Source organism: Carassius carassius, chromosome 24, assembly GCF_963082965.1.
Source record: "Carassius carassius chromosome 24, fCarCar2.1, whole genome shotgun sequence".
NCBI classification, from domain to species: Eukaryota; Metazoa; Chordata; class Actinopteri; order Cypriniformes; family Cyprinidae; genus Carassius; species Carassius carassius.
Genome location: NC_081778.1, coordinates 22,399,410 through 22,424,822, shown reverse-complemented (window position 1 = coordinate 22,424,822; position 25,413 = coordinate 22,399,410). Strand labels below are relative to the sequence as shown.

The window sequence follows — 25,413 nt, the reverse complement described above, 5'->3', positions numbered from 1 at the left end:
TGAATAAAATACAGTACTAACTACAATATTTGAAAAGATAAGGTGCAGCTTAAACCATAGACGGAGTTTCACTTTTAAGCGGGAGGGTGGGAACTCACAGGCAGACAAGCCATAACTTTTTTATATATTCTACATTTCATGTATTTATGTAACACATATTCTACATTAAAAAATAGATTTAGAATGAACAATAACTGCTGTACAAAGAGTAAAAAACAATGCAGAAAAGCCGCCTTTTTTCCGAACTGAATAGACGACCACTATCTTTCATCTTTTCTGAGAAAATTTCAGTCAGATCATTCTGTATGTGCTAGATCAGAGCCAGTTCCTTATTTCTTTATAACTGAGAAACTTATTTCTGAAGTAGCCTAGTCTCGCAGAGCCAGACCTTCAGACTGAAGGCTGAATATTGGCCAAGGCCCGCCTATGAGGCCGTTTGACTGACATGTCAAACAACCAATCACTGTTCGTTTCGTTCAGAGTCAAGTTTCGGGGTGTGGAAATGTTTTAATTCACTAATAGTGTCAGAGTCCTTTGATAGTGTTTTCTGAGTCAGTCAATGTCGCAGCTGGCAAGGATGAAGTTGCCGATCCTGACTCAGCATCTCCTCATTATGGGCCTTTAAAGAGAAGTGCATCTTTACGGATTTGGATTATAATGAAAGAATTTTTGTTTTATTTTATTTCGTTAACCTTCCTATAGATATATATTTATCATGTCTGTGAAGCATGTTCGCTGAGTTTCGGTTAATTTTTGCGAAGCGCTCCAGTTCAAGACTAGACGGCAGAAAGCATATCATGTTTGTTTTTTGTTTTATAAAAGCACAACATTTTGTTGATATTGTGAGTGCACACAAATAACAGTTGAACCTTTACGGTTACGAATGATGCATTACTCTTACCTTATGATAAAAAACGTTGCGTATCCACTGAAAATATGAACTGGTGCATCCACATCCTACAAATTGCGCTTCAGCTTCCACTCTCTGCGCAAAATATTGGATATGCACATATATATAGGTTTAACGTTTAAACATTATGTGCTTGAACTGTTTTAGATCTATAGATTTTATTTCAGGCAAATCAAGATGATTTGAGAAGGTTAAATTGATTAAACATAGGCTCACCGTCTACTCCTGGCCACTTGGTGGTTACTTTAAAAAACTAAAATTAAATGAAATAACTGCCATTACAAACAAAACCGAACCACTTTTATAGCTGAAAAAGTGGTATAAGTTGTTTTTTTAGGTGTGTGGGGGGGGGGGGGGGGCAGTATTTGCAAGCTGCAGTAGTCTGAAAATTTTGGATATTTGTCCTCCCGTAGCCTACTTCATCTTTAAGTTTCTTAAGAGTGATTGGTGATGTGATAGCACATTTTTACAAGATCCATTTTCAGCGGTCACATGCCGAGAATGAATCTTGCATACACACTTAGTAGAGGACTGATGCCGTTTTTCTCAACTGAATACTGCCTCACACGAGGCCAACGCTTATTGTGAAAATCTCCTGTCCAATTCAGCCAGCAGTGACTACCACATTTTTATTTTTGCTTACTCGTAAGCAAACCTGTATAAATTTATTAAAATTATTCTCAATTTATTCACTAATAATCTTCGTCTATTAGCAAACTTTCATTAATTCTCATTAATAAGAGCATTCACGTTCAGTTGAAAATAACAACTGAGCCACTTTTATTTAGGAGTTTTAACAACTTCATTGCCCCATTATTATTAAATCTACAGCAGATGCCAATCAGGATTTTCTTTGAAATTTCCTTTTTGTGTTCCACAGAGGAAACGTCAGATGTTTGGAACGTCATGAAGGTGAGTAAATGACAGAATATTCATTTTTGAGTGCACTAATTCAAATTGACATTCAAACAAACCTACACAATTACAAAATATCTCCAAGAAACTGAATCAATACAAATGCGGACTTATCACAGATCTTTTATTTGTCAAAAAAAGAAGAAAAAAGTTGGAGAGTTAAAAAAAAACAGACTGAAGGATAGAGGAAGAGTCCCGTATATCTGCTGCAGGTCAGTCACATTACATTATACAGAGATGATCACATCAGCCAAGCTTTTTACAGCGGTAGTTTGACATCTTTTCCCACAAATTCTTAGAGATTAAACTTCATTAGAATGCATCTATAGTTGCACGTTTGGTGTTGGGCCATCAGTAACAGTTCAGCAAAAAAAAAAATGAGTTAAATGTGGATAGACCATGGCACCCAAGCATTTTTGAAGGGAAAAAAAGAGAATCAAAAGTAGGAGGAAATTTCAAGTGAAACGAAGGGAGCTGGTTCTACAGCGATCAGATGCTGAGGGGTGGCTAGTACCATCTATAACGTTCTTCAAGACACATCTGAAAATAAAGAGACAATAATCAGAATTTGGACAAACGCATTACAACTGAAATCAGCAAAACATTTTATACTAAACAAAATAGAGGAGTTTAATATACTTACAGCTTGCAGGCCTGGCGCCATATCTTCGCATAATCTGATCCTGTGTGAATTTCACAAAGGACTCGTATTGTTCTTGAAGCAGAAAGAAAGAAAAACAGTACATTAAGAACATAATTCAGTCAGTTCAGCTAATACATTACTGTGTGGAGTCGCAGTGTGTTGAACCTGCAAGCTTTGTGTTCAGTATCTGTTCATACTCTTCACGCATCTTCTCTTCGTGATCTTTAATAAGGCGCTCGCACAAATAGCCAACCTGCCTCAGTGTGAACAGTGGCTGATCCTTCTTCAATGATGAGGCACCTAAAAACATACATGAATCTGAATATCCATCCTTGACCATGTCACTTTACTTTCAACATGTTTGGATGTATAATTTAAATAAGAAAAGAAGAAAAACTTTTTCATTCCGCATGGCCTAGAGGTGTGACGAGACACGAGACTGGGTTCAAGAGACAAGAAGAGATTTTGAAGAAATCCTCTGACATATATAGGGGAACACAGTGTTTTACAAACCTGATCCCAAAAAAGTTGGGACACTGTACAAATTGTGAGTAAAAAAAATCTTATAAAAATTATTTTTTATTCACAATAGAATACAGATAACATATCAAATGTTGAAAGAGACATTTTGAAATGTCATGCCATTTTCCAACATGACAATGCCAGACCACATACTGCATCAATTACAAACATCATGGCCAGCCTGCAGTTCAGATCTTTCACCCATAGAAAACATTTGGCGCATCATAAAGAGGAAAATGCAACAAAGACCTAAGACAGTTGAGCAGCTAGAAGCCTGTATTAGACAAGAATGGGACAACATTCCTATTGCTAAACTTGAGCAACTTGTCTCAGTCCTCAGACGTTTGCAGACTGTTATAAAAACAAGAGGGGATGCCACACAGTGGTAAACATGGCCTTGTCCCAACTTTTTTGAAATGTGTTGATGCCATGAAATTTAAAAATCAACTTATTTTTTCCTTAAAATTATACATTTTCTCAGTTTAAACATTTGATGTCATCCATGTTGTATTCAGAATTAAATATTGAAATTTGAAACTTCCACATCAATGCATTCTGTTTTTATTCACAATTTGTAGAGTGTCCCAATTTTTTTGGAATCAGGTTTGTATTCATTTGAAAAACAATGCAAAAAATGTAGGTGCATTTTGAAATCAACTTGTACTTTATGAAATTTAACTTCTATTTTAATGAATTATATGCAGCAATAAACCACACGTAAACTAGAGCTGCACGATTCTGGATAAATTGAGAATCATGTTTTTTTAATATACTGTATATAAATTTGTGATCACGATTCTGAAGAAAATTAAACAAAATAATGTATTAGTGGTTCTGACAAAATATTCATTGCTTAAGTCTTTTTAAAAAATAACTAAATCAAAATAAAATTAAATAGTGTCTCAATTCATAAAGACCTGTTTCTCAATTAGAATCTTTTGAATGAAAGATTTAATAGCTGCGTTTCCACTGTCTGGCCAAAAGCGGGTGTGCTAGTGCGTGCCGGGCCCAGTCGTGTTTCCACTGTCACTTCCGGTGCTTGATCGTGCCTCGTCGGTGCTTCCTCTGGGCCAACAGCCAACGAAAACCTTGGGCCAAAGCAGGCCAGCCGGGGCTAGAGGAGTGTTTATGAACAAAGACAGAGTTTCTCCGCGTCTGGAAAGCGTCAGCGCTGCGGATCATTTCATAAATCTAACAGCTATAACACCAGCATTAAAAACTTTTTAAAATAAGTTGAGCTTAAAACTCACTTTCAATCAGCAGCGAGTGTTTGAAATAACTTGATCCGATGTGGATTATAATCACCATACAAGGCAGAAATATTTATAAGCAATGCAAAATACTATCCACTAACCATCCACTAATACTATCCGTAAACATGGTAAATACGACCACTTAAAGAAATCAGTCGTCGGCTTATATCACAATCGTGTATTTATTTAGTAACATTTTATCCGTCATAAGTCTCGTCTTGAGAATTTAGCTCCGCGTAGCCTATGTCATTAAAAAAATGTTTTTTGTTCAGTAGCTTTTATAAAAATACAGAAATGATCATTTCTAAATGTGATGTACTGTATGTGAAAAACAGAAACAGACTCGACTGGATAAGCAGTTTTTATTTCCGCTTTATTTCTGCGTGAGTAAGTTTCAATCCTGAACATTAATTATGCTCAATGTATCACTTTATACACACACACACACACACACACACACACACATACACATACACATACACTAGAGCTGTCACCTTTGAGAAAAATCTAATTCGAAGGGATATCGAATATCATGCAATGTATTCGAATATATTCGAATATCTACGTGCCCGCCAACGCGATGCTGTTTTGTCGGATGACTGAAGCCTTTTAGTCTGAGGCATGATGCCTTTTCATTTAATGACTGAGGTCTGAGGATGTCCTAAAATGTAGTCCGTATTATATGCTTGATTTGGTCATGGGCCTACGCTACAATATGTCTAGAGTGCCCTCTACTGGATAAGATGGCAAAGAATAAAATAAAAAAATCAAACGGTCTAATCATAGACTGTAAAAAATGCGCTACACATGGCATTTAAAAACTGGTTATTTTATTTATAGTTCGATTACGGATATTTCATGTAATGTTCGAATGCATATTCGAATATCGAATAAAAAGTGACAGCCCTAACACACAAATGGAGTGGCATGGAGTCAATCGGTCTGTGGCACTGCTCCAGTGTTATGAGAGCCCAGGATGCTCTGATAGTGGCCTTCAGCTCTTCTGCATTCTTGGGTCTAGCATATCGCATCTTCCCCTTCCCAATACCCATAGATTTTCTACGGGGTTAAGATCAGACAAGTTTGCTGGCCAATTAAGAACAGGGATAGCATGGTCCTTAAACCAGGTACTGGAAGCTTTGGCACGGTGTGCTGGGGCCAAATACTGTTGGAAAATGAAATCAGCATCTGTATAAAGTTGGTAAGCAGCAGGAAGCTAGAGTGCTCTAAAACTTCCTGGTATATGGCTGTTTTGACCTTGGACCTCAGAAAACACAGTGGACCAACACCAGCAGATGACATGGCACCCCAAACCATCAATGACTGTGGCCTCTCCTCTCTTCCTCCAGACTCTGGGACCCAGATTTCCAAAGGAAATGCAAAATTTATTTTCATCAGAGAACATAACTTTGGACCACTGAGCAGCAGTCCAGTCTTTTTTGAAGCGAGACGCTTCTGACGCTGTCTGTTGTGCAAGAGTGGCTTGACACAAGGAATCCGACAGCTGAAACTAGGGCTGCACGATGTGTCGTTTAAGCATTGATATCGCAATGTACGAATCCACAATAGTCACGTCGCAGGATGTGCAATGTAGGCTGTCGTAGTTGATCCGTTATTCATTAACTGTACGGGTCAGCTGCTCCCCGGCCCTTGACGAATGTGATTCGCAGAGAGAGACAGAGACAGAGAGAGACAGAGACAGAGAGAGACAGAGACAGAGAGAGACAGAGAGACAGAGAGAGAGAGAGACAGAGAGAGAGAGAGAGAGTCCTGGCCGCACGCTCACCGTCTTCAAACAACACGAGCGCTGTCTTGCTCTCTCTCCCTCGCGCATATTAAATCAATTGACACGAGGGTGTCGACGTTTAAATCATTTAAAATGAGAATGTAAGTGTGCTCACTCCATTTTTGTTTGTAAGAAAAATTTAGAATAGATTTCATATCGCAATATCGCAGAAAAATAAAATATTGCAATGTCATTTTTTCCCAATATCGTGCAGCCCTATCTGAGACCCATGTCTTGCATACGTTGGTTCTTGAAGCAAAGACTCCAGCTGCAGTCCACTCTTTGTGAATCTCCCCCACATTTTTGAATGGGTTTTGTTTCACAATCCTCTCCAGGGTGCCGTTATCCCTATTTTCTACCACATCTTTTCCTTCCCTTCACCTCTCTATTAATGTTCTTGGACACAGAGCTCTGTGAACAGCCAGCCTCTTTTGCAATGACCTTTTGGGTCTTGCCCTCCTTGTGCAAGGTGTCAGTGGTCGTCTTTTTGACAACTGTCAAGTCAGCAGTCTTCCCCATGATTGTGTAGCCAACAGAACTAGACTGAGATCATTCAAAAGCTTTGCAGGTGTTTTAAATTAATTAGCCGATTAGAGTATGGCACCAGGTGTCTTCAATATTGAAACTTTTCACAATATTCAAATTTTCTGAGATATTTGGGATTGTCCTTAGTTGTCAATTATAAATATCAAAATTAAAAGAAAGAAACATTTGACATATCAGTCTGTGTGTAATGAATGAATATAATATACATGTTTCACTTTTTGAATGGAATTAGTTTGTTAACTTTTTGATGATATTCTAATTATATGACCAGTACCTGTATATTATAGTATAGTAGAACATCAATGCTTTTGGATTTAAATATTTAACAATGCATGCAAACAAACTGACACTTTTATCATGTTCGTTTTGTGACTGCTCTAGTTCCAGTGAATTATTTCTTATTAGTTTTCTGATAACTTCTCTTTGTTGGTGAAATGATGGGGTTGCATGACATTGTTCCCGAGAGGTGTGTAAAGGGCAGGTTTATTGAAGCACAGCAGAGCTTCTGGCCAGATGGTGGAAAGCAGCACAATTTTGGCCTCGGTGCTACAGGTCCGAGGCTATTAGCCCCGCCCGGCCTGTTTTAAGCCCTGGCCCGACAGTGAAAAACTGCTAATGACAAACTTTTTTCAAATGGGCAGCTGTCGCCACCTCGTGGCGGAAGACGATAAGCGTTACAATACATCCACTTGTTAAGATACTTTCGTTTTGATCGCTACTGTACAGAGAATAAGAGTTTTACCCAAACTATAAACTTTTATATCAGTACTTCGGTTATCTAAATGTCTGTAACACAGAAATAATGATGTGTGGTTGAAAAAACTGTTTGTGTTACTCTCTGGATCAGTTGGATCAATGATTCATTAACATGGAACACAACAAAACGTGCTTCTCACGCCAGACTGACACTCGCGATGTGAAACAGTCTTAATTGACATAGCTGAATCATAGTCATTCTGAAATAAGATTGCATGGGTGTTTGAATTGAGATCGCCATCTTTAAATTATTAATTTTGCAGCACTAATGTAAACACTGCAAATTCTCTTGCGAGGATATGGTCACATTCTCCTGAGACCAGTCGGATCTCGCGAGACGTATCAGATCTAGTCACAACCCTAGCATCACCCCCATCAAGCTCTCGGTAGATCCACTCCTCTGCTATCAACAAGGGGAATGTCTGTACTTCCGCAACAGAAAACAAACCTTTTGGGTGTAAAAAAAAAATGTAAAAAAAATGGTGCACTCGTTCAAAGCAGTTGCGTTCGATCCTTTGCTGGCTGTGCTGATTTAAATCTAGCTGTCTTTTGTGTCGCAAGTTCAGTGAGACAGGTAGTGACGATTCTCTCAAACCACTACGTGATCAGCAGTTTACACATCATGTTTTGGCAAAGGTACGGTTCCCTTGGAACTTCACCTGAGGTGGTACTAAAAAAAGTACCAGATACCAGGTACTGTACCTAGTGGTCCCCAAAAGTGAACCTTACCGAGCAATACCATGCAGAGTAAAAGCGCCATATGTTTTGAGTGGACTGACCTGTGGGAGAGCTGGGGGAGGTGAGGGCAGGACTGGAGCTCTGGATATCAGTGGAGCTGCAGGGCTCAGTCTGGTTGAAGGCCACTTCCAACTGCCGTCGCCTCTGATAACGGCTGTACTCCTGACGAATGTTCTGGAAGATCTGCTCTGTGGGGGTCAAAGAAACACAATCAAGAGTTAATAACAATGGGGGGGATAATTTTTTTTCTCTTAAATTTAAGCTCAGTTATCAAAGTATTTCTGGAAAACCATCAATTCCAAGGAATAAACTTCCTTGTGTTCAATCATCTTTAAAAACAAAGTAGTTGAGGATTCCAATAAATCACTTGCATTACTTCAAACATACACAATGCACAGAGGATATCCTGCTTTTAGCACAGATCCCATGACGAAAAGAAAAAGTGAAGAAATAAGTTTCACTTCAGTTTTATAATCAGCCACAAGGGTACATTGACAACATCATAAGCAAACACATACAAGAGAAAAAAAAATGGGATAAAGTTTAGTTTGGTTTGGCTTTAAGGTGGGTCAGGCTTATTTCTGGAAACCAAATCTGGGTAACAGGACTGCAATGCGGAGGGGAGCAATGCAACCGGGAACATCCTGAGTCTCTTTCTAGAAAAACTGGGTTTAGTCTTAACCTTCAATCAATGGACAGCACAAAATTACAATTAGAAACCAGCATGACTTTCATAAGCTAAACTCTTTAATGTGATCTTCTATAGTAGTCTTAATTTATCACAAAGGAGAGTATTTGGAGGGCGAGCATCTTAATTTCCTGAATGTAGGTCATTCAAAGCTTCAAGGGTGGATATCTATCGGAGGACGCTTTCATCACTTAACTTGGGTGGAAAGCTCAGGGTTTCCCCTTCTATTAGCATCAGCCTTCAACTAAAGGACAAAAAAAAGGAGGACAACTCCAGGGGTGCCAGCTTCTCTGTCTTGATACGAATTCATCCCAACAAAGCAGGCAGTGTGGATACAACATAACAAAAGTGCCTCACTGCAGAAGGGACTTCCTGTGTTTACAGTATAGATCTCATCTGATCTGGTTTTAATTTGCTTAAACACAGGAAGGCTTAGCGTTCCATATAAAGAGGTGTTATGACGGCTCAAGCACAACTTTTCTCCAGCGTTATCTATAGAAAGGAGTATATTAGAAGCAAAGGACTCACTAATGAAGAGTAGTGAATCTTGTAATGAGGGTTCTTCCTCACAATAGAGGGACGTGTTGACAACAGCGCTGTTAATGAACATTGTATGGTTTTGGTCCAAAACAGAAAAAAAAAATAAGACCGACTAAATAGGACAGCCTAAATTTAAAATTCTTTCAGCAGGTACTCGTCTTCTTGTCCTTCTAAAACTGTATGATTCCCTTCTGTGGAACATTTTGTGGATTTTATAAATAAATAAATAAATATATATATAAATATATATATATATATATAAATAAATATATATATATATATATATATATATATATATATATATATATATATATATATATATATATATATATATATATATATATATATATATATATATATATATATATATATTTTTGGGATTGAGTGGCATCATCAAATGTGGTTTTGCATGGTGAAAATTTTTTTGTCTCTTGCAGAATCGGGCTATAAGAACTAGGCTAAACAATAAATAAATAAATAAATAATGCAATCAATCAACATTGAACTGATTATCAATGAATAGCCTCTATGCACAACACAAGAAAAACAGTTCTCTTACGAGAGCTCTCTCGTACTGCGTCTTAGCTAAGACGCTACGGGAAAAGTCTCTTTTCACGAAATACTGAAGCAAAAAATTATCCTTAATTTTGTATTTTTGTAAAGCGCATTTGCAGCAGTACACAGCCATAGGCGAGACGGCTCGTTCGCTCATTGGCTTGTTCTGCGGCAACTGCACAGCCTATCGAGCGCGGGCTGATGCAACATCAGACCAATAAGGGCGCTTCGCGCCCTTCTTGCCACTTCCCGCCGAAACGGGTGTGGCCCAACCTATAAAAGGAGCTCGAAAAGGCTGACTCACCTGATTTTTCATCTCTTCAGCGAAGCTCACGCATCGCTGGATCACGGAGGAAGCAAGCGCCGTCTGAGAAAGCACATCAGCAGGACGAGCCATTCTGAAGCTGCTGGCATCGCCGCCTTCCATTGCCGTTCCTGCTGCGCTATCCGGCGCCTATATCCTTTCAATCCTGTTATATACAAGCTGTTCTTTATGTGTGTGTGTGTGTTCGCCCTGCGACACACACTCGTAAAAGAGCTCGCGTCTTTTTTAAGATGCCTTCCTGCGGCTCGTCAGAACCCCACTCAGCGAGGGAGACCGGTACGTCATCTGTGTCTCCTGCCTGGGTGAAGATCATGCAGCGCTCGCTCGCTGACGGCGGATGCCCCCACTGCGAGCTGTTGCCATGGTGACTCTGAGGACTCGCCTGGCCTTTTTCTCTGAGCCTGCATTCTCCGCTGCGCTGAGGCGCCGTAAAAGCATCGCTTCCAGCGGATTCTGGAACCGTCTTCAGCTCAACCGAGCTCGCCGGTTCGCCCTGCTTCACCGGCCCCCCCTGCATCGCTTCCCGGTGGGCAGCGCCCGCTGTTTGCCGGCGCGTCGTCCGAGGAAGTCGATCTCAGGGCCGCGTCGGGGGAAGAGGACACGCGCTCTCTGCTAGCTTCGGGCAGTGAGGGCTGGGCGAGCTCCGAGGATCTCGCGCCTTCTGCTCAGAAGCCCAGCAGACGAGCTGACATCGAGAAGGAGCCGGGGCGAAGGCTCGTGTTGGCCGCGATGAGTCTCGGCCGCGAGTGGTTTGCACCAGCGCCCCCCCCCCCCCCTCTCGTTCCCGGCTGGATGGTATTTCCCTTTCGGATGAGCGTACTTCTCAAAGCCCGCCTCATTTCTTCCTGAGCTTCACGAAGAGGTGGCGAAGGCTTGGAACGCTCCATATTCAGCACGAACTCGTTCGTCTGTCTCACTAGCATTCTCCACACTGATGATGCTAAAAACAGGAACTACCACTCACTTCCGCCGGTGGAACAGGCGATAGCGACGCACCTTTGTCCGCCCTCTGCTGGACGGCGGCAAAAGCGGTGTTGCCATCTAAAGCCTCCTGTGTGACGCTGCGTCGGCAACTACTAACGATGGCTGCTTCATCGAAGCGCAGGTGTACGAGTTCCGCTGTGGCCGAGCTCTCACCCAAGCGCACCGCTGTTTCAGTTCCAGGAATTGTGACTGTCTCAGCGTTTTCTGCAATGCGCAAGCCTGCACAGTTGCCCGCTTGCCTGCACACAAAAGCCGTTATCACAACAGCTTCAGCAACGCAGCTCGAGACCCCCGTTCTCGCTCTACTGGCCGTCGCCCCACGCCGCGGGGACCGCGGCAGAGGATTACGGTGAGGCCGGGAGCCCCGAAGCCATCCTGGGAAAGCCATCTACGCATGCTGCATGACGCTGCGTCGGCACTACACACGATGGCTGCTTCATCGAAGCGCCGGTGTACGAGTTCCGCTGCGGCCGGGCTCTCACCTAAGCGCGCCGCTGTTTCAGTTTCCAGAGATTGTGACTGTTTCAGCGTTGTTTGCAATGCGCAAGCCTGTACGGTTGCCCGCTTGCCTGCACACGAAAACCGTTATCACGGCTACCCAGATATTTCCCGAAAAAGGTGTAATTCCTGGTGTCCCGGCCACGGCCGAAGGTGCTATAAATGTAGTGACGATGCCCACTGCTCAGTGCCCATCTCCGCATATAAGCACAGCCCTTCACACAGGGCTCGCGCCTATAAAAGCGACTCAAGTCGATCACGCGCACTACATAGTAGACGTGCCCACTCCTCAGTGCCCACAATCACTATGTCACACGCGTCATGTGGTTTCTGTAAAAACGAAACCCGTGCACGTTCGTCCGGCCACGGCCGATGGTGCTATAAATGTAGTGACGATGCCCACTCCTCAGTGCCCATCTCCACATGTAAGCACAGCCCTGCACACAGGGCCTGCGCCCATAATGTCGACTCAAGTCGGTCGCGCACACTGCATAGTAAACGTGCCCACCCCTCAGTGCCCACAATTACTATGTCACATGCGTCATGTGGTTTCTGTAAAAACGAAACCCGTGCATGCTCGTCCGGCCACGGCCGATGGTGCTATAAATGCAGTGACGATGCCCACTACCCAGTGCCCATCTCCACATGTAAGCACAGCCCTGCACACAGGGCTAGCGCACATAAGATCGACACAGATCGGTCGAGCGCGCCGCATAGTAAACGTGCCCACTTCCCAGTGCCCACATACACTATGTCACATACGGCGCGGGGCTTCTGTAAAAACGAGGCCCGTGCACGTACATTCTGCACAGGCAGACAGCGAGTTGAAAGTGGTAAAAGTGCACACATGCAGCCCACGGTTACTCGCAGATATATCGAGTCCCACGGGACCCGCTCAGCCTCCCTCCAGTCGGTTAAGCGCCGGAACGGGGTCGAGGAAGAGCGATCTGCCCGCTGTGATCAGCGCGCTCCCCGCCTCAGATGCGCAGCACACTCGAGCGCCGCCGTTGCCCAGTCAACAGAGCGCGTTTCGCATCCAGCCCTTAGCCATTCATGCAGATGCATGGTCAGTGCTTCCAGGGGTTTCGGATTGGGTGCTAGGCATTATAAAGAGAGGCTACTCGCTACAGTTTTCTCGACGCCCACCGTGCTTTTCAGCGCGCGTCGAAACTACGGTCAAAACAGAAGTAGCACACATACTTCGGGCCGAAATATCAAAACTGTTGAGCAAAGGGGCTGTAGAGCCTGTGTCTCAAAGCGAGGGGGGGCTGTACAGCAGATACTTTCTGGTGCCCAAGAGAGACGGGGGTCTCCGGCCCATACTGGATCTAAGACAGCTGAACAGGCATTGATGAAACGCAGTTTCAAAATGCTCACGACCAGGAAGCTCCTCGCGCAGATTCGCAGAGGGGACTGGTTCATGTCAATAGATCTGAAGGACGCGTATTTTCAAATACAGATAGCGTCAAACCACAGGCGATATTTGAGATTCGCCTTCGAGGGCCAGGAATACCAGTTTGCAGTCCTGCCATTCGGCTTGTCCGTAGCTCCTCGTACGTTTACGAGGTGCATGGATGCAGCGCTCGCTCCTCTTAGACTCAGAGGCACACGAGTGCTGAATTATTTGGACGACTGGCTGGTTCTGGCCCGATCATGAGCGGAGCTCATGGACCACAGAGCCGTTTTACTCGATCACCTCGAGAAGCTCGGCCTCAGTGTCAATTGGGTGAAGAGTTCGCTGAACCCCAGTCAGACGATCCTGTTTCTGGGTATAGTTCTGAACTCGTGTTCCATGACGGCGCGGCTGTCACCACAGCGCGCGATGGGCATTCAGCGTGCAGCGAGTTCTTTCCGCTGTGGCGCTCAAACACTGTCAAAAGATGCTGGGTTTCATGGCCTCAGCATCTCCGGTTCTGCGGCTGGGCCTGCTCCGCATGCGCCCCCTGCAGTTCTGGCTGAAGGCTCGGGTGCCGCGCAGAGCGTGGGCGTCTGGCCGGCTGCATTTCAAGGTCGATCAGAGCTGTGTTGCGGCTCTAGCACCTTGGACAGCGAACGGCTGGTACCGATCAGGTGTAAGCCTGGGGACTTCCCCGAGTGTGAAAATGGTGTCGACGGACGCCTCCACTTCGGGATGGGGAGCGCTGCTCGAAGGCAGACCGTCCTTTGGCCTATGGTCAGAACGGGAAAAGCTTTATCATATCAACTGCCTGGAAATGCTGGCAGTGGAGAACGCGCTGACGCGCTTTTGTCCCCATATCAAGGATCACCACGTCATAGTCCGTTCGGACAACATGTCCGTGGTGTCCTACATAAATCGCCAGGTCGGTCTCGGGTCCCGAAACCTGTGCAGGCTGACGGAACGCCTCCTGATTTGGGCTCAGCGCAACGTGCGCTCGCTGAGAGCAGTGCATGTGCCTGGACTGCAGAATCTGGGTCCAGACAGGCTGTCCAGAGGCAATGTTCCTACGGGCGAATGGTCTCTACACCCGCAAACAGTCCGGCTGTTGTGGGAGAGATTTGGCATGGCGGAGGTGGACCTCTTTGTGTCCCACGAAAACGCTCACTGCCCCGCGTTCTTTTCCAAGAACGAAAGCGCGCTGTCACGGAGATGGCCGTGCTGCCCGCTTTATGCGTTCCCTCCCGTCTCCCTCCTTCCGCAGGTGATAGAACGGGTGAGAGAAACGAGATGTTCAATACTGCTTGTAGCACCTCTTTGGAAGAACCAACCATGGTTCCCAGATTTGATGCAGTTAGCAGATGTCGCCCCGTGGCCGGTACCGTTGAGGAGAGACCTCCTCTCGCAGGCCAGGGGCTCGATTTGGCACCCTCAACCGGAGTTGTAGTCCCTCTATGTATGGGCACTCAATGGTTACCCGCTGATCTCGCAGTGGGAGTGCTAAATACCATCACTCAGGCTAGAGCTCCGTCGACACGACGTCTGTATGCCTCGAAGTGGTCGGTGTTCTCCAGCTGGTGCACAGCTCAAGGTTATTCACCCCTTAGTTGTGAGGTGACGGAGGTCCTCTCCTTCCTTCAGGAGCTGTTGGATAAGGGCAGAGCCCCATCCACGCTCAAAGTTTATGTGGCTGCCATCGCGGCGTTTTCTGAAACGGCGTCCGGTCAGTCAATAGGAAGGAATGATTTAGTCATCCGGTTCCTCAGAGGAGCTAGGAGGCTGAATCCTCCCAGACCTCCGTCAGTCCCTATGTGGGACCTCGCGGCGGTTTTGGAGGCCTTGAAAGGTCCCCCTTTCAAGCCTATCCAATCGATTAGCCTTCAGCATCTGTCGTTCAAGACAGTATTCTTGTTGGCTCTCGCTTCTGTGAAGCGTGTGGGTGATTTGCACGCGCTCTCGGTGAGCCAGTCGTGCTTGGAGTTTGGGCCCAATGACTCAAGAGTCATACTCAAACCTAGGCACGGTTATGTGCCGAAATCCCTCAACACACCGTTTCGGGCTCAGGTTATTGCCCTGTCTGCCCTGCCGGTGTCAGGGGAGGATGGAGACTCGAGTCTTCTTTGCCCTGTCAGGGTTTTAAGAGCTTATGTGTCTCGCTCTGCTGCCTTTCGGCAGACGGAGCAGCTATTTGTCTCGTTCGGTGGGCGTTCCAAGGGAATGGCTGTTTCGAGACAGACTCTATCCAGATGGATAGTTGACGCCATAGCGTTAGCTTACGCTTCCAGGGACCTTCAGTGCCCGTTGGGCGTCAGAGCACACTCCACAAGAGGCATCGCCTCGTCGTGGGCGTGGTCTACTGGGATCTCCTTGCAGGATATATGTATGGCGGCAGGTTGGGCCTCGCCGTCTACATTTATCAGGTTCTATAACCTGGAGGTTCCCACCTTGCAAGCAAGGCTGCTGTCGGTATAGGCGAATCAGGGCCCTGAGGGGAATTCTGAGTTCACGAGCGCTATGCGCTGCCGACTGTTATATGGGCAGTATTGCGTAAGACCCGCATTGCCACATTGGTCAGGCCTTGCCTCGGCTGTGTGACGTCATATTGCCGCATCTACGGATGCTGCTAGATATGGGACGGAGGGCTTTTTCCCTTTTCTGTCCTGGACTCTCTGTGAGTCCCTCAGGTGACTGTGCACTGTAAATCCTGGGCGTTGCTTCAGGTTTATTGGTGTGTGATCCCTGCGCGCACGGCGTTTTACATTGGGTTCCCGTAGCGTCTTAGCTAAGACGCAGTACGAGAGAGCTCTCGTAAGAGAACGTACTTGGTTACTAAACGTAACCTCGGTTCTCTCTAGAAGAGCGAACGAGTACTGCGTTCTCTGCCGTGCGCACGATTCACTCTGGTTCGCTTCGGCGATGAAATAAATCAGGTGAGTCAGCCTTTTCGAGCTCCTTTTATAGGTTGGGCCACACCCGTTTCGGCGGGAAGTGGCAAGAAGGGCGCGAAGCGCCCTTATTGGTCTGATGTTGCATCAGCCCGCGCTCGATAGGCTGTGCAGTTGCCGCAGAACAAGCCAATGAGCGAACGAGCCGTCTCGCCTATGGCTGTGTACTGCTGCAAATGCGCTTTACAAAAATACAAAATTAAGGATAATTTTTTGCTTCAGTATTTCGTGAAAAGAGACTTTTCCCGTAGCGTCTTAGCTAAGACGCAGTACTCGTTCGCTCTTCTAGAGAGAACCGAGGTTACGTTTAGTAACCGAGTACGTTCTATGGACTCTACCCATCTTGCAGAGCAGTGCAGAATAATTTGTTGTGAGAAAAGCCACAACCCAAGTTGACTTAAACATAAGAATGTGTCATTAAGTGCTTCAAACAAAGCATGTAGTTTGACTCGATTGCCCTCTCACTCAAGAGCTTTCTTCCTCAGCGCACAAGGATTTTTCACAAAAACTTTTATGACTGTATCCTTCTGTAAATATCAGAAAGTCACTTAAATCTGTTACACCCCACACTTTAGTAAATATGTGCCAGGCATATACATCAAACAGACAGAGCGCAATATTAAGTGCATATTAATTCTGACTCAAATATACATTTTTCTAAAATAACTTTTAATTAATGGATTATTATTAAAAATTATTTTTGGGGGGAGAATTGAAACGAACTAAAAGAAATAAATCAACAGATTTTAGAACAAATTGATTACAATTATCAAAAAAATCCTTAGTTGAAACCCTACTGCAGTCCAAGAATTCTAACAGGTTTTGGATGCCATGATAACGAGAAAAAGATAAATTTCACTTTAGTGTAAAATAATTTTTCAGATTATGCAAAAATAAATTTGAGATACTACAGCTACAGGAATGTGCAAGAAATTGTCAGTGACAGTTAACTGGGCAACACCAGCCCCCTTGAATGACAGGTGAGCCCCTTCGCCTACATCAAATGCTGATAAATGCTGAGACTAGGTACAACAGGTTACTTAGCAACTGTAATCTTACATGGTCAGACCAAGCAATCAATCACAGTGGTTTCCTAAGAGGATGGGGAGTTATTCAAGGCCCAAAAGCACAGAACAGGGATGATACGTCCACAATGTAGGTGTGGGATAAACTGGACTGTGGGGGGAGGGGCGGTAGTATAAGTGGGTGCAGATTTAATTTAGAGCTGCACCATTAATGGAATGCCATTATCATGTGCATCTTGTCAGTAATGCCAGTTTTGTAATCAGTAGTAAATCTCCATCACCTGCTTTCAGATGGAGCAGCATTTACTACACAGAGCCATAGTTCACTGTCAATTTACTAAAAAAATAAATAAAGTATATATTAAAAAAAATAATTTGCGGACGATATAATCATACGAAGTTAGCATAGCTTCTCAATGAACTACAGCTCTGTATAGTAAGTTCTGCTCCATCTGTAAGCATGTGAAAATACCACATTTAATAACATGTTTTTACTCCAAACTGACTTAATGTCAGAGTGTTTGAAATAAATCCTTCTGTGAGATTCTGGCTTCTTACACACAATATAAGGCATGCAATATTTGGTCGTATTTGAAGCAGTGATAAATAAAGTCTTTGTAGATTAGCACTGCATTATGATTCTATACTGCAGGGGTGCCCAACCCTGCTCCTGGCAATCGACCGTCCTGCAAAGTTTGGCTCCAACCCTGATCAAACACGCCTGCCTTTAATTTTTAAGTGAGCCTGAAGACCTTAATTAGTTGCTTCAGGTGTGTTTGATTCGGATTGGAGCTAAACTTTGCAGGACAGTCGATCGCCAGGATCCCTGATATACTGTATTATAATGAAAATTATAAGACAAACTCAGATAAACCATATATTTTGATAGTTGTGTGTTTATTAGTCACGTTGAATCAATAAAAGTAGAAAAATCTGTTTATTCAGCTGCAGCGACCTCTGGCCTTTGGATGGAGATTTACTGCTGATCACAGAACCGTGCTTCACTTAGGCCCCATTTACACTGCATGGTTCAAGTGACCCAATTCCGATTTTTTCCTCTCATGTGGCACAGATCGGATATGACCGGTGAATGTGTAAGCAGGAAAAAAACGCATGCATTCTGATTTCCTCAGATCGGATTCAGGCCTCATTCATATGTGTTAATAAATCGGATATGTGCATTTGCATTAGGGCTGGACGATTATGGCCTAAAATCAAAACCTCGATTAATTGAACATTTTACCTCGATTACGATTAATAAACAATTATTTTGTTTCTGTTTTGTTTTTTTGTCCTCATAGTTCAGTGACAAGGTTTGAACTGTAAATATGGTGGTATATTTTTCCCTATTGAAAAGAGCGATCTGACATCATACCTCACTTATCTATGTTAGTAACATTTCTTAAAGATTATTGCTCAGTGTAAGAGATAAATAAAGATAAGATAAATTAGTACAGCAACCCTCTACACACACCTTGACAATATAATCGCCATTGGCTAGTAAAAAAATTTTTGTTTACTCTCCAGACTGATATACTATTTTACACACACACTTATATATGTATATATATTCTAATCAGCTTATCTTAGTAAAATGGCAAAACAGGGATGGTAATAGTTGAGCGTCAGCCAATGAAATTGCCATTTGCGTGTTAGCTCCGCCCACTACCGGAGAAACTGGCATATCTTCTGCTTGTTCAAAAAAGATGAATAATTCTAAATGACCTCCATTATTTTGACAGGAGAAGATAAAGAATATAGTTTAGATGTAGCGCGTCGATTCAGCGTGGTAAGACTCTCGCTCTCTCTCTCTTTGCATGTGTGAGAAACAGCGCTATCAGTAAAGCGACGGAGAGTCGAGCGCCTTCACACAGTTTACAGAGTGTCAAATACAGGTGCACTGTGCATCCATTGAGATGAACTGAAAAGTACAGATCACTTGATGGAGAGAGAACTCTGAAGCACTTAGTCGGTGTTCAGAGAGTAAAAATGTGCTAATCTTATAATAGCCTTGAACACACACACAGGCGAGTAAAATCCAATGGCTTACAAAAGCCAGTGATTTACTCGCAATGTAGAGGGTTGCACTGCACCAGTACGAGTGATTGCGTGTGTAAATTAGTCATACCGTCTCTATATTATTGTAAATAGTCTAGTTCCTTCAAAAGTAGAAAAATATGCTATAATAAGTTTTGAGATTCTAAGCTACTTTAGTGATAAATCACAGGACAGCGCTGACAATTAGCTTCTGCGTTCCTCTGTGCGTGCAATCATCACAGCTACTGTTTATATGAGTGTTTGTGCCACAATGCAGCTTCGCGAACTTGGTAGCTCGATATAATAATACACATCCAATCATCTAATCGCTTGAATGTCCAAACCATAAAACAAATACAACTGACAAAAGTTTAGTGAAGACGCAAGGCTCACCGCTCGTGCGCCATCACTATGTGTTGTTGAACCGGTGTTCACCTCCGTGTTTTGCTTTTATGCCACTGACTGGACGGGGCAGAGTCATGTGGCTACACACGCGCTAGTGTGCTTTTAAGGGGGAAGTATTAACAGGATTAAAAAACCGAAATAACCGACATGGGAAAATTACGTCGGTTAGGGGTTCTGAATTTCGGTTTCAATTACTTTGATTAATCGTCCAGCTCTAATTTGCGTGTGCCATGTAAGCAGACAAATCGGATAATCCCCAGTAAATGAGAGTCGTACGTCATTAAAAAAAAAGTGACGTCAACTAGGCTTGTTGCGATAGTCGGTGTTACCGGTGATACACTGTGTTTAACCCACCTACCGGTCATAGCACTTGACCACCGGCACCGTCCCCATTGTGTTGAAGTTTTAGCCTATAGCGATAAAGCACTTAATTCAGTTAGTGACTACATGCCTTCGTAATTTAGCGAAAGCGGAACGAGCGCCGCAGTAAAGCAGCAGGTGTCCGATTTCATTTATAATTTGAGGAGAGTGAGGCGAGCTAACTGGCAAAGGATGGCAGAAGATCTGGTTTCAAAGCGAACTGTTGCAATTTAAAATTAAAATGAAGGTTTTTCGTTTGTTGTTTCTCATTTAGCCTATTTATAATTTTTTTTGTACGGTGTATGCAGTTAATAGGCCTACCTCTTTTTTTAACAGCTTAACGTGAGTTTAATTTTTATATTAGTTTTTTTTTTGCACTTAAGTGTCCAGTGATTATTCGGGTAGGCTACCTTATTTAACGAAGTTTTTGATGTTCGTTCGTTTCATATTCGATGGTTGTGCGGTGTTTTTTTTTTTTTTTTTTTGCTGAAAAAGGCAGGCACTTTATTTAACGAATATTTATAATTATTTAACGAGTCTTGTTTGATACTTGCACGATGTGTGCAGTGGTTCGTTTTGTTAAATGCACTTTAAAGGTGTTTCATAAGTGCTTTCGTTTAGTTTTTGCATGGTGTGTTAAGTTATTATTCATTTTGCAATAAAGATGTGTGTAATACAAGCGAGTGTCTTATTGTTGTGTATTTTTTATTAAGAATAAAATAAATTAACCCATGATTAATTCAAACAAATGCTACTGAATTGCCGCTAATTAAAGTGAAAGTAAATTGAGACGTGTGCACGTCTGCACGACCGCATTTTCGGCCTCCCGAAATCCCCGACACGCAACCCCGGTGACACCGGGATTTTTTTTTACACGTCGATTAACCGGTGGAAAAAATCCGTCACCGCAACATCCCTAACGTCAACTCAGGTGGACAGCACCAACGGAGATTACATGACTTATTATAGGCGTGATGGAGGTTGAAGGATACACACAGTTCAGCAATGCGGAGGTTTCATGTCTTTTAAGTCTTTGGGGCGAAGAGACAGTGCATGCAAAAATGCAGGGTTGTTACAGAATTAAAGGGCTCTCCTCTTTTTTCTCCGCCATATGAGACCAATGTTTAGCTGATTTTTTTTTTTGTTGAATTTTCAAAATATCGTGGAAAGCAAAACACTATATAAATAATTTTATTTGCATCTGCATCCATTGTATTTCGTGCTGTTTACTTCCTTTTCCGGGTCAGAATGTCTACTTTTGGTAGTTTTAGCAATGTATAGTGTAAATGCAAAAATCGGATAGGGGTCACTTTTAAAAGATAATGTAAGCGGGTCGTCAAAAAAAAATCAGAGTCAGAAAATCAGATTTGGGCATCAAGACCTGCAGTGTAAATGCAGCCTTAAAGACAATCTCAGCTTTGGCCTAATCACGATTACGATTACGATTTCGACTTATCCTGCAGACCTAAGTTGAGGCATCTTATTCATTACACTGCTGAGGCTTTGCGGAGGGAATTTAAAAACCCCAAAATGGCAGGAAGTGCCCTCATGCTAAGGGACTCATGCCCATGGGGTTTCCTTCAGGGAGCATGATTCACTTTGTTTGAGATTCTGTGTGTTGTAGATGATCATGTTAATTAGTATGAAGCAAATGGCATGCGTGTTTGAATGTTAGTCTTAGAACAACAAACTGGATGAAGCAACCTCAAACATGGCATGAAATAAAGACATAGGCCAATACTTTAATAATTATTTGTCACAAATCACATTATGAAAACAAAACTGAATGAACATGTAAATCAGGGTGTCTAACTCAATTCCTGGAGGGCCAGAGCCCTGATGAGATTAGTTCCAACCCTGCTTCAACACACATATAATGTAGCTTTCAAATAAGCCTGAAGGACTTGATTAGTTGAATCAGGTGTGTTTAATTAGGGTTGCATCTAATCCAGGGGTGTCAAACTCAATTCCTAGAGGGCCAGAGCCCTGCAGAGTTGTCCAACCCTGATTCAACACGCATACCATGTAGCTTTCAAATAAGCCTGAAAAACTTGATTATTTGGATCAGGTGTGCTTAATTAGGGTAGAATCTAAACTATGTAGGGCTCTGGCCCTCCAGGAATTGAGTTTAGCACCAGATGTAAATTATTATTCATATTGCTAACCAATTATTTTAACATCTCAGAATACCAATAACAGATTCACCAGCAAACTTCACATACTAACACCCCATTAGCCCTGCTTAATGTATTCACACAGGTTACTATAACACCATTTTGTGAATAAAAAATAAATGAAAAAAATCTCAGGCAAATAAAAGGCTGCTACTTGTTGTACAAGGGGGAAAAAAAGCCATGAACACACTTATGAATTAATGAATTAAGGCCTGTTTATAACAATGTTCTGCACAAAAATTTGTTCTCATTTTCACATTCAATTTGACTACTCAGATCAATGAGTAAAAAAAAAAAAAAAAAAAAAAAAAAAAAAAAAGTAGGTTCTACTTTAGGGGTGTCGAAATTAATTGTTTCTTCGATGCATTGCGATGCAGATGAGGACGATTCAGTATCGTCTCAGTAATAGATCATAACGGATTATAACGTACTGACGCTTTTCTGAAGTCATTTGTTGCATTCGTGCTTTGTTGTGGTAGCATACATTAGGGGCATTCAGCTTGAAGCACCGCTGTGCAGAATGATCAGTGTATGAGATCAAGAACCGCTCTCAAGAGAGCAGACGGATCCTCATGCTTCAGAGTTGATATCATACACTCATCCTGCACAGCGCTGCTTCAAATCAAATGCGCTTAATGCCGGAGGGAGGCAAGATAAAAAAAATTGTATTAAAAATGCTACAACTATTTTAAAAGCCGACGATCTGGCCACATTTTGCCTTATATGAACAACCTGAGCAGGACCTGGAGAAGACACAAGCTGTGTGTAAATCATGTGAGTGTCTCAAAAACAGCACTATCTGGTGATTTCTAAAATATAGCAGCCAAAAGTCTGTGAAAGATGCTCCATAGGACGAGCCATCAACCACACATTCCACAGATCGATTCAAGTTACGTGCACAAATAAAAGCCTAACAGTGTGTGTGTTTGTTGTCTCTTAACAACACAAGCTTTGAATCGAGGCTTCATCTTGCACACCCATTTATTCTCCAGACACAAGCCGAGATGCCTCGGTTCAAATGTCACATCACTAGCAGGGGGTAATACCACTTACTTAACAGGTTTATTCACCCCAAAATTACAATTATGTTATGTATGACTGTGTTCCAAAAATAAACGGAGGTCTTACAGGTTTGGAACAACATGAGGGTAAGTTATTAATGACATAATTTTGCAAATTGGGCGAACTAACCCTTTAATGACTCACCCTCATGTCTTTCCAAATGCGCAAGTCCTCCTTAATGCTGAATAAAGTCGTAATTTTTATTTTTGGACCAAAATGTATTTTCGATGCTTCAACAAATTCTAACTGACCCTCTGATGTCACATGGACTACTTTGATGTTTTTATTACCTTTCGGGACATGGACAGTATACCGTACATACATTTTCAATGGAGGGACAGAAAGGACTAAATCTAAAATATCTTAAACTGTGTTCCGAAGAAGAACGGAGGTCTTACGGGTTTGGAACGACATGAGGGTGAGTTATTAATGACATAATTTTCATTTTAGGGTGAACTAACCCTTTAAGAAACCAGGTCAGGTAGAGTTCATATATCTGACTGCTTGTATTTATTGACAAAATTGTAAATGTGAGGTAAAAATGAAAATTGAGGATGCAGTGCATTTTGATGCATCACGATATCGAATTTAACCGAATCGATGACATGATAATCGTATCCGAACCGAACCATGAGGCCAGTGTAGGTTCACACCCCTATTCGGCTTACAGAAAAACTGAAATACAGTGGTTAACGTACCCCGGTACACAAAACAACTTTATAACTCGCTTGTCACAGAGAAGAAAGTAAACCAGCAGTTTCAAGTTTTCACTGTCTGCTAGTATTGTCTTTATCAAATCAACACAAAATACAAGAGTACAGACACAAGAAAGTATCCTCTTCTCTTCAATGTCGTTGAACAAAATAGACCATGAGCGCCACAAGTCAAAGTCATATGCTGTATTCAAAATGAAATAATGCCATTGCACGCTCGCGCACGTTCCCACCTTTCCTCTTTGTTTGGACATAATGGTTCAATCCTGCTGATAAACTAACTGCTGAACGCATAGATAAACGTTAACCATCCAGGCCAGAGCTAGACGTTTGTAGTAAGACTCTGTCATATGTATGGTTTAATCTAGTAATGGTCGACGACTGTGTGTGCATGTGTTTATACAAACGTTAAGTCATGGGAGTTAAATCAAGCTCTGTGTCAGCCAGTCTGTATTAAAGGCCGTTTTCAGCCTAGCTAGCCGAGTTCAAAACAGCTATTCATCCGAGCTGCATAATTAACTACAGCCCTAACCCACTACTTTACCATCCATCAAGATACAACCTTATACATCCGAATCATTACTCACAACAGGTTAAGGAGGAATGAAATTAACGGACTGTCGAAATTCAAATAGACACTAACGTTAGCTGGTTAACGTTAGCTGAGATTAAACAACCCCCATTCCCCTCCACCATGTAAAAAAAAGGAAAAAAGCAACGACGTTAAATGGCGAGAATCAACCATTTTGTCACCTGGGGTTAGCCGGTGTTCTCCACCCATGGACTGGGGAGACATCGAGTGTGCCGGGCTCTCTGTTGACGGGCGTAGACCGCACCTCTGCGGGGAAGGAGCAGTCGGAGTCCCCGGTAGAGGATTGCACCTCCTCCGCTTGGGGGACTGCGGGCTGAGAAGGGCCTCAAACTCCATAGATCGCTTCAGTGTCGCGCCACAAGCCATGATCGCTGATTTAATAAGACAATAGACAAAACCAACGGTAAACAGCACCTTTGCGATATTAAAATGCGTCGAATACGCTTTCAGAATCGACTTTCTCGGGTTTTATTTCGCGTCGCAGCCTCTTGCTGGCTCCCCCTCTGACCGCGCACCGGTTTAAACACAAAGTGCCAGATTTGTAGCAAAAATGCTAAAGCGACACAGCAGAGGACTGTACCATTCGCAGAGAGGGGGGTTCATGCTAAAAACAAGTTTGCTTTTTCACCCAGTATCATTAAATCATATTTAATTTGTTACTAAGCAACAAAAAGGTATAGTATAGTGCAAAGTATAGTGCATAAATGTAAAACATATATAAAAATCGTTTACTTTTTTAGTAAATCTACTATACTAGTAATCACCCCAACCTGTGATACTAGGTCTATACGAATGCCCTCTTTTTTAAACATAGTTTCCAGTGATGTATTGATCCAAATAATTAAAGTGATAGTTATACTTACTCAGGTTTATGCTTGCCATTGTTTAATTCTTTCTGTATAAACAGGCCTCTTGCACGACGTTTAATGTGCAGGTTATTTGCATATAATACTTTTAATATAAATTAACATAATCTTAACAATAAGTTCCATATACAATCATTATAGCATTTAAAACATCTTTACACGCACACTGAACTCTTTCA

The 25,413-nt window shown here is 42.8% G+C and overlaps 2 protein-coding genes across 2 annotated transcripts in view; one reads left to right on the top strand and one right to left on the bottom strand.

Moving 5' to 3' along the window:
- The window catches only part of LOC132103207 (protein dopey-1-like), a 430,292-nt gene that overhangs the window by 366,152 nt on the left and 38,727 nt on the right, over positions 1-25,413 (top strand). The gene's annotated exons all lie outside the window — the stretch shown is intronic.
- LOC132103203 (akirin-1-like) lies at positions 1,933-24,901 on the bottom strand. The gene is made up of 5 exons (XM_059508105.1): positions 24,530-24,901; positions 8,111-8,257; positions 2,634-2,768; positions 2,469-2,540; positions 1,933-2,365 (listed from the first exon to the last, which is right to left on the bottom strand). Exons 1-5 carry the CDS (start codon positions 24,732-24,734, stop codon positions 2,355-2,357), a joined length of 570 nt encoding a protein of 189 aa, XP_059364088.1. The 5' UTR covers positions 24,735-24,901; the 3' UTR covers positions 1,933-2,354.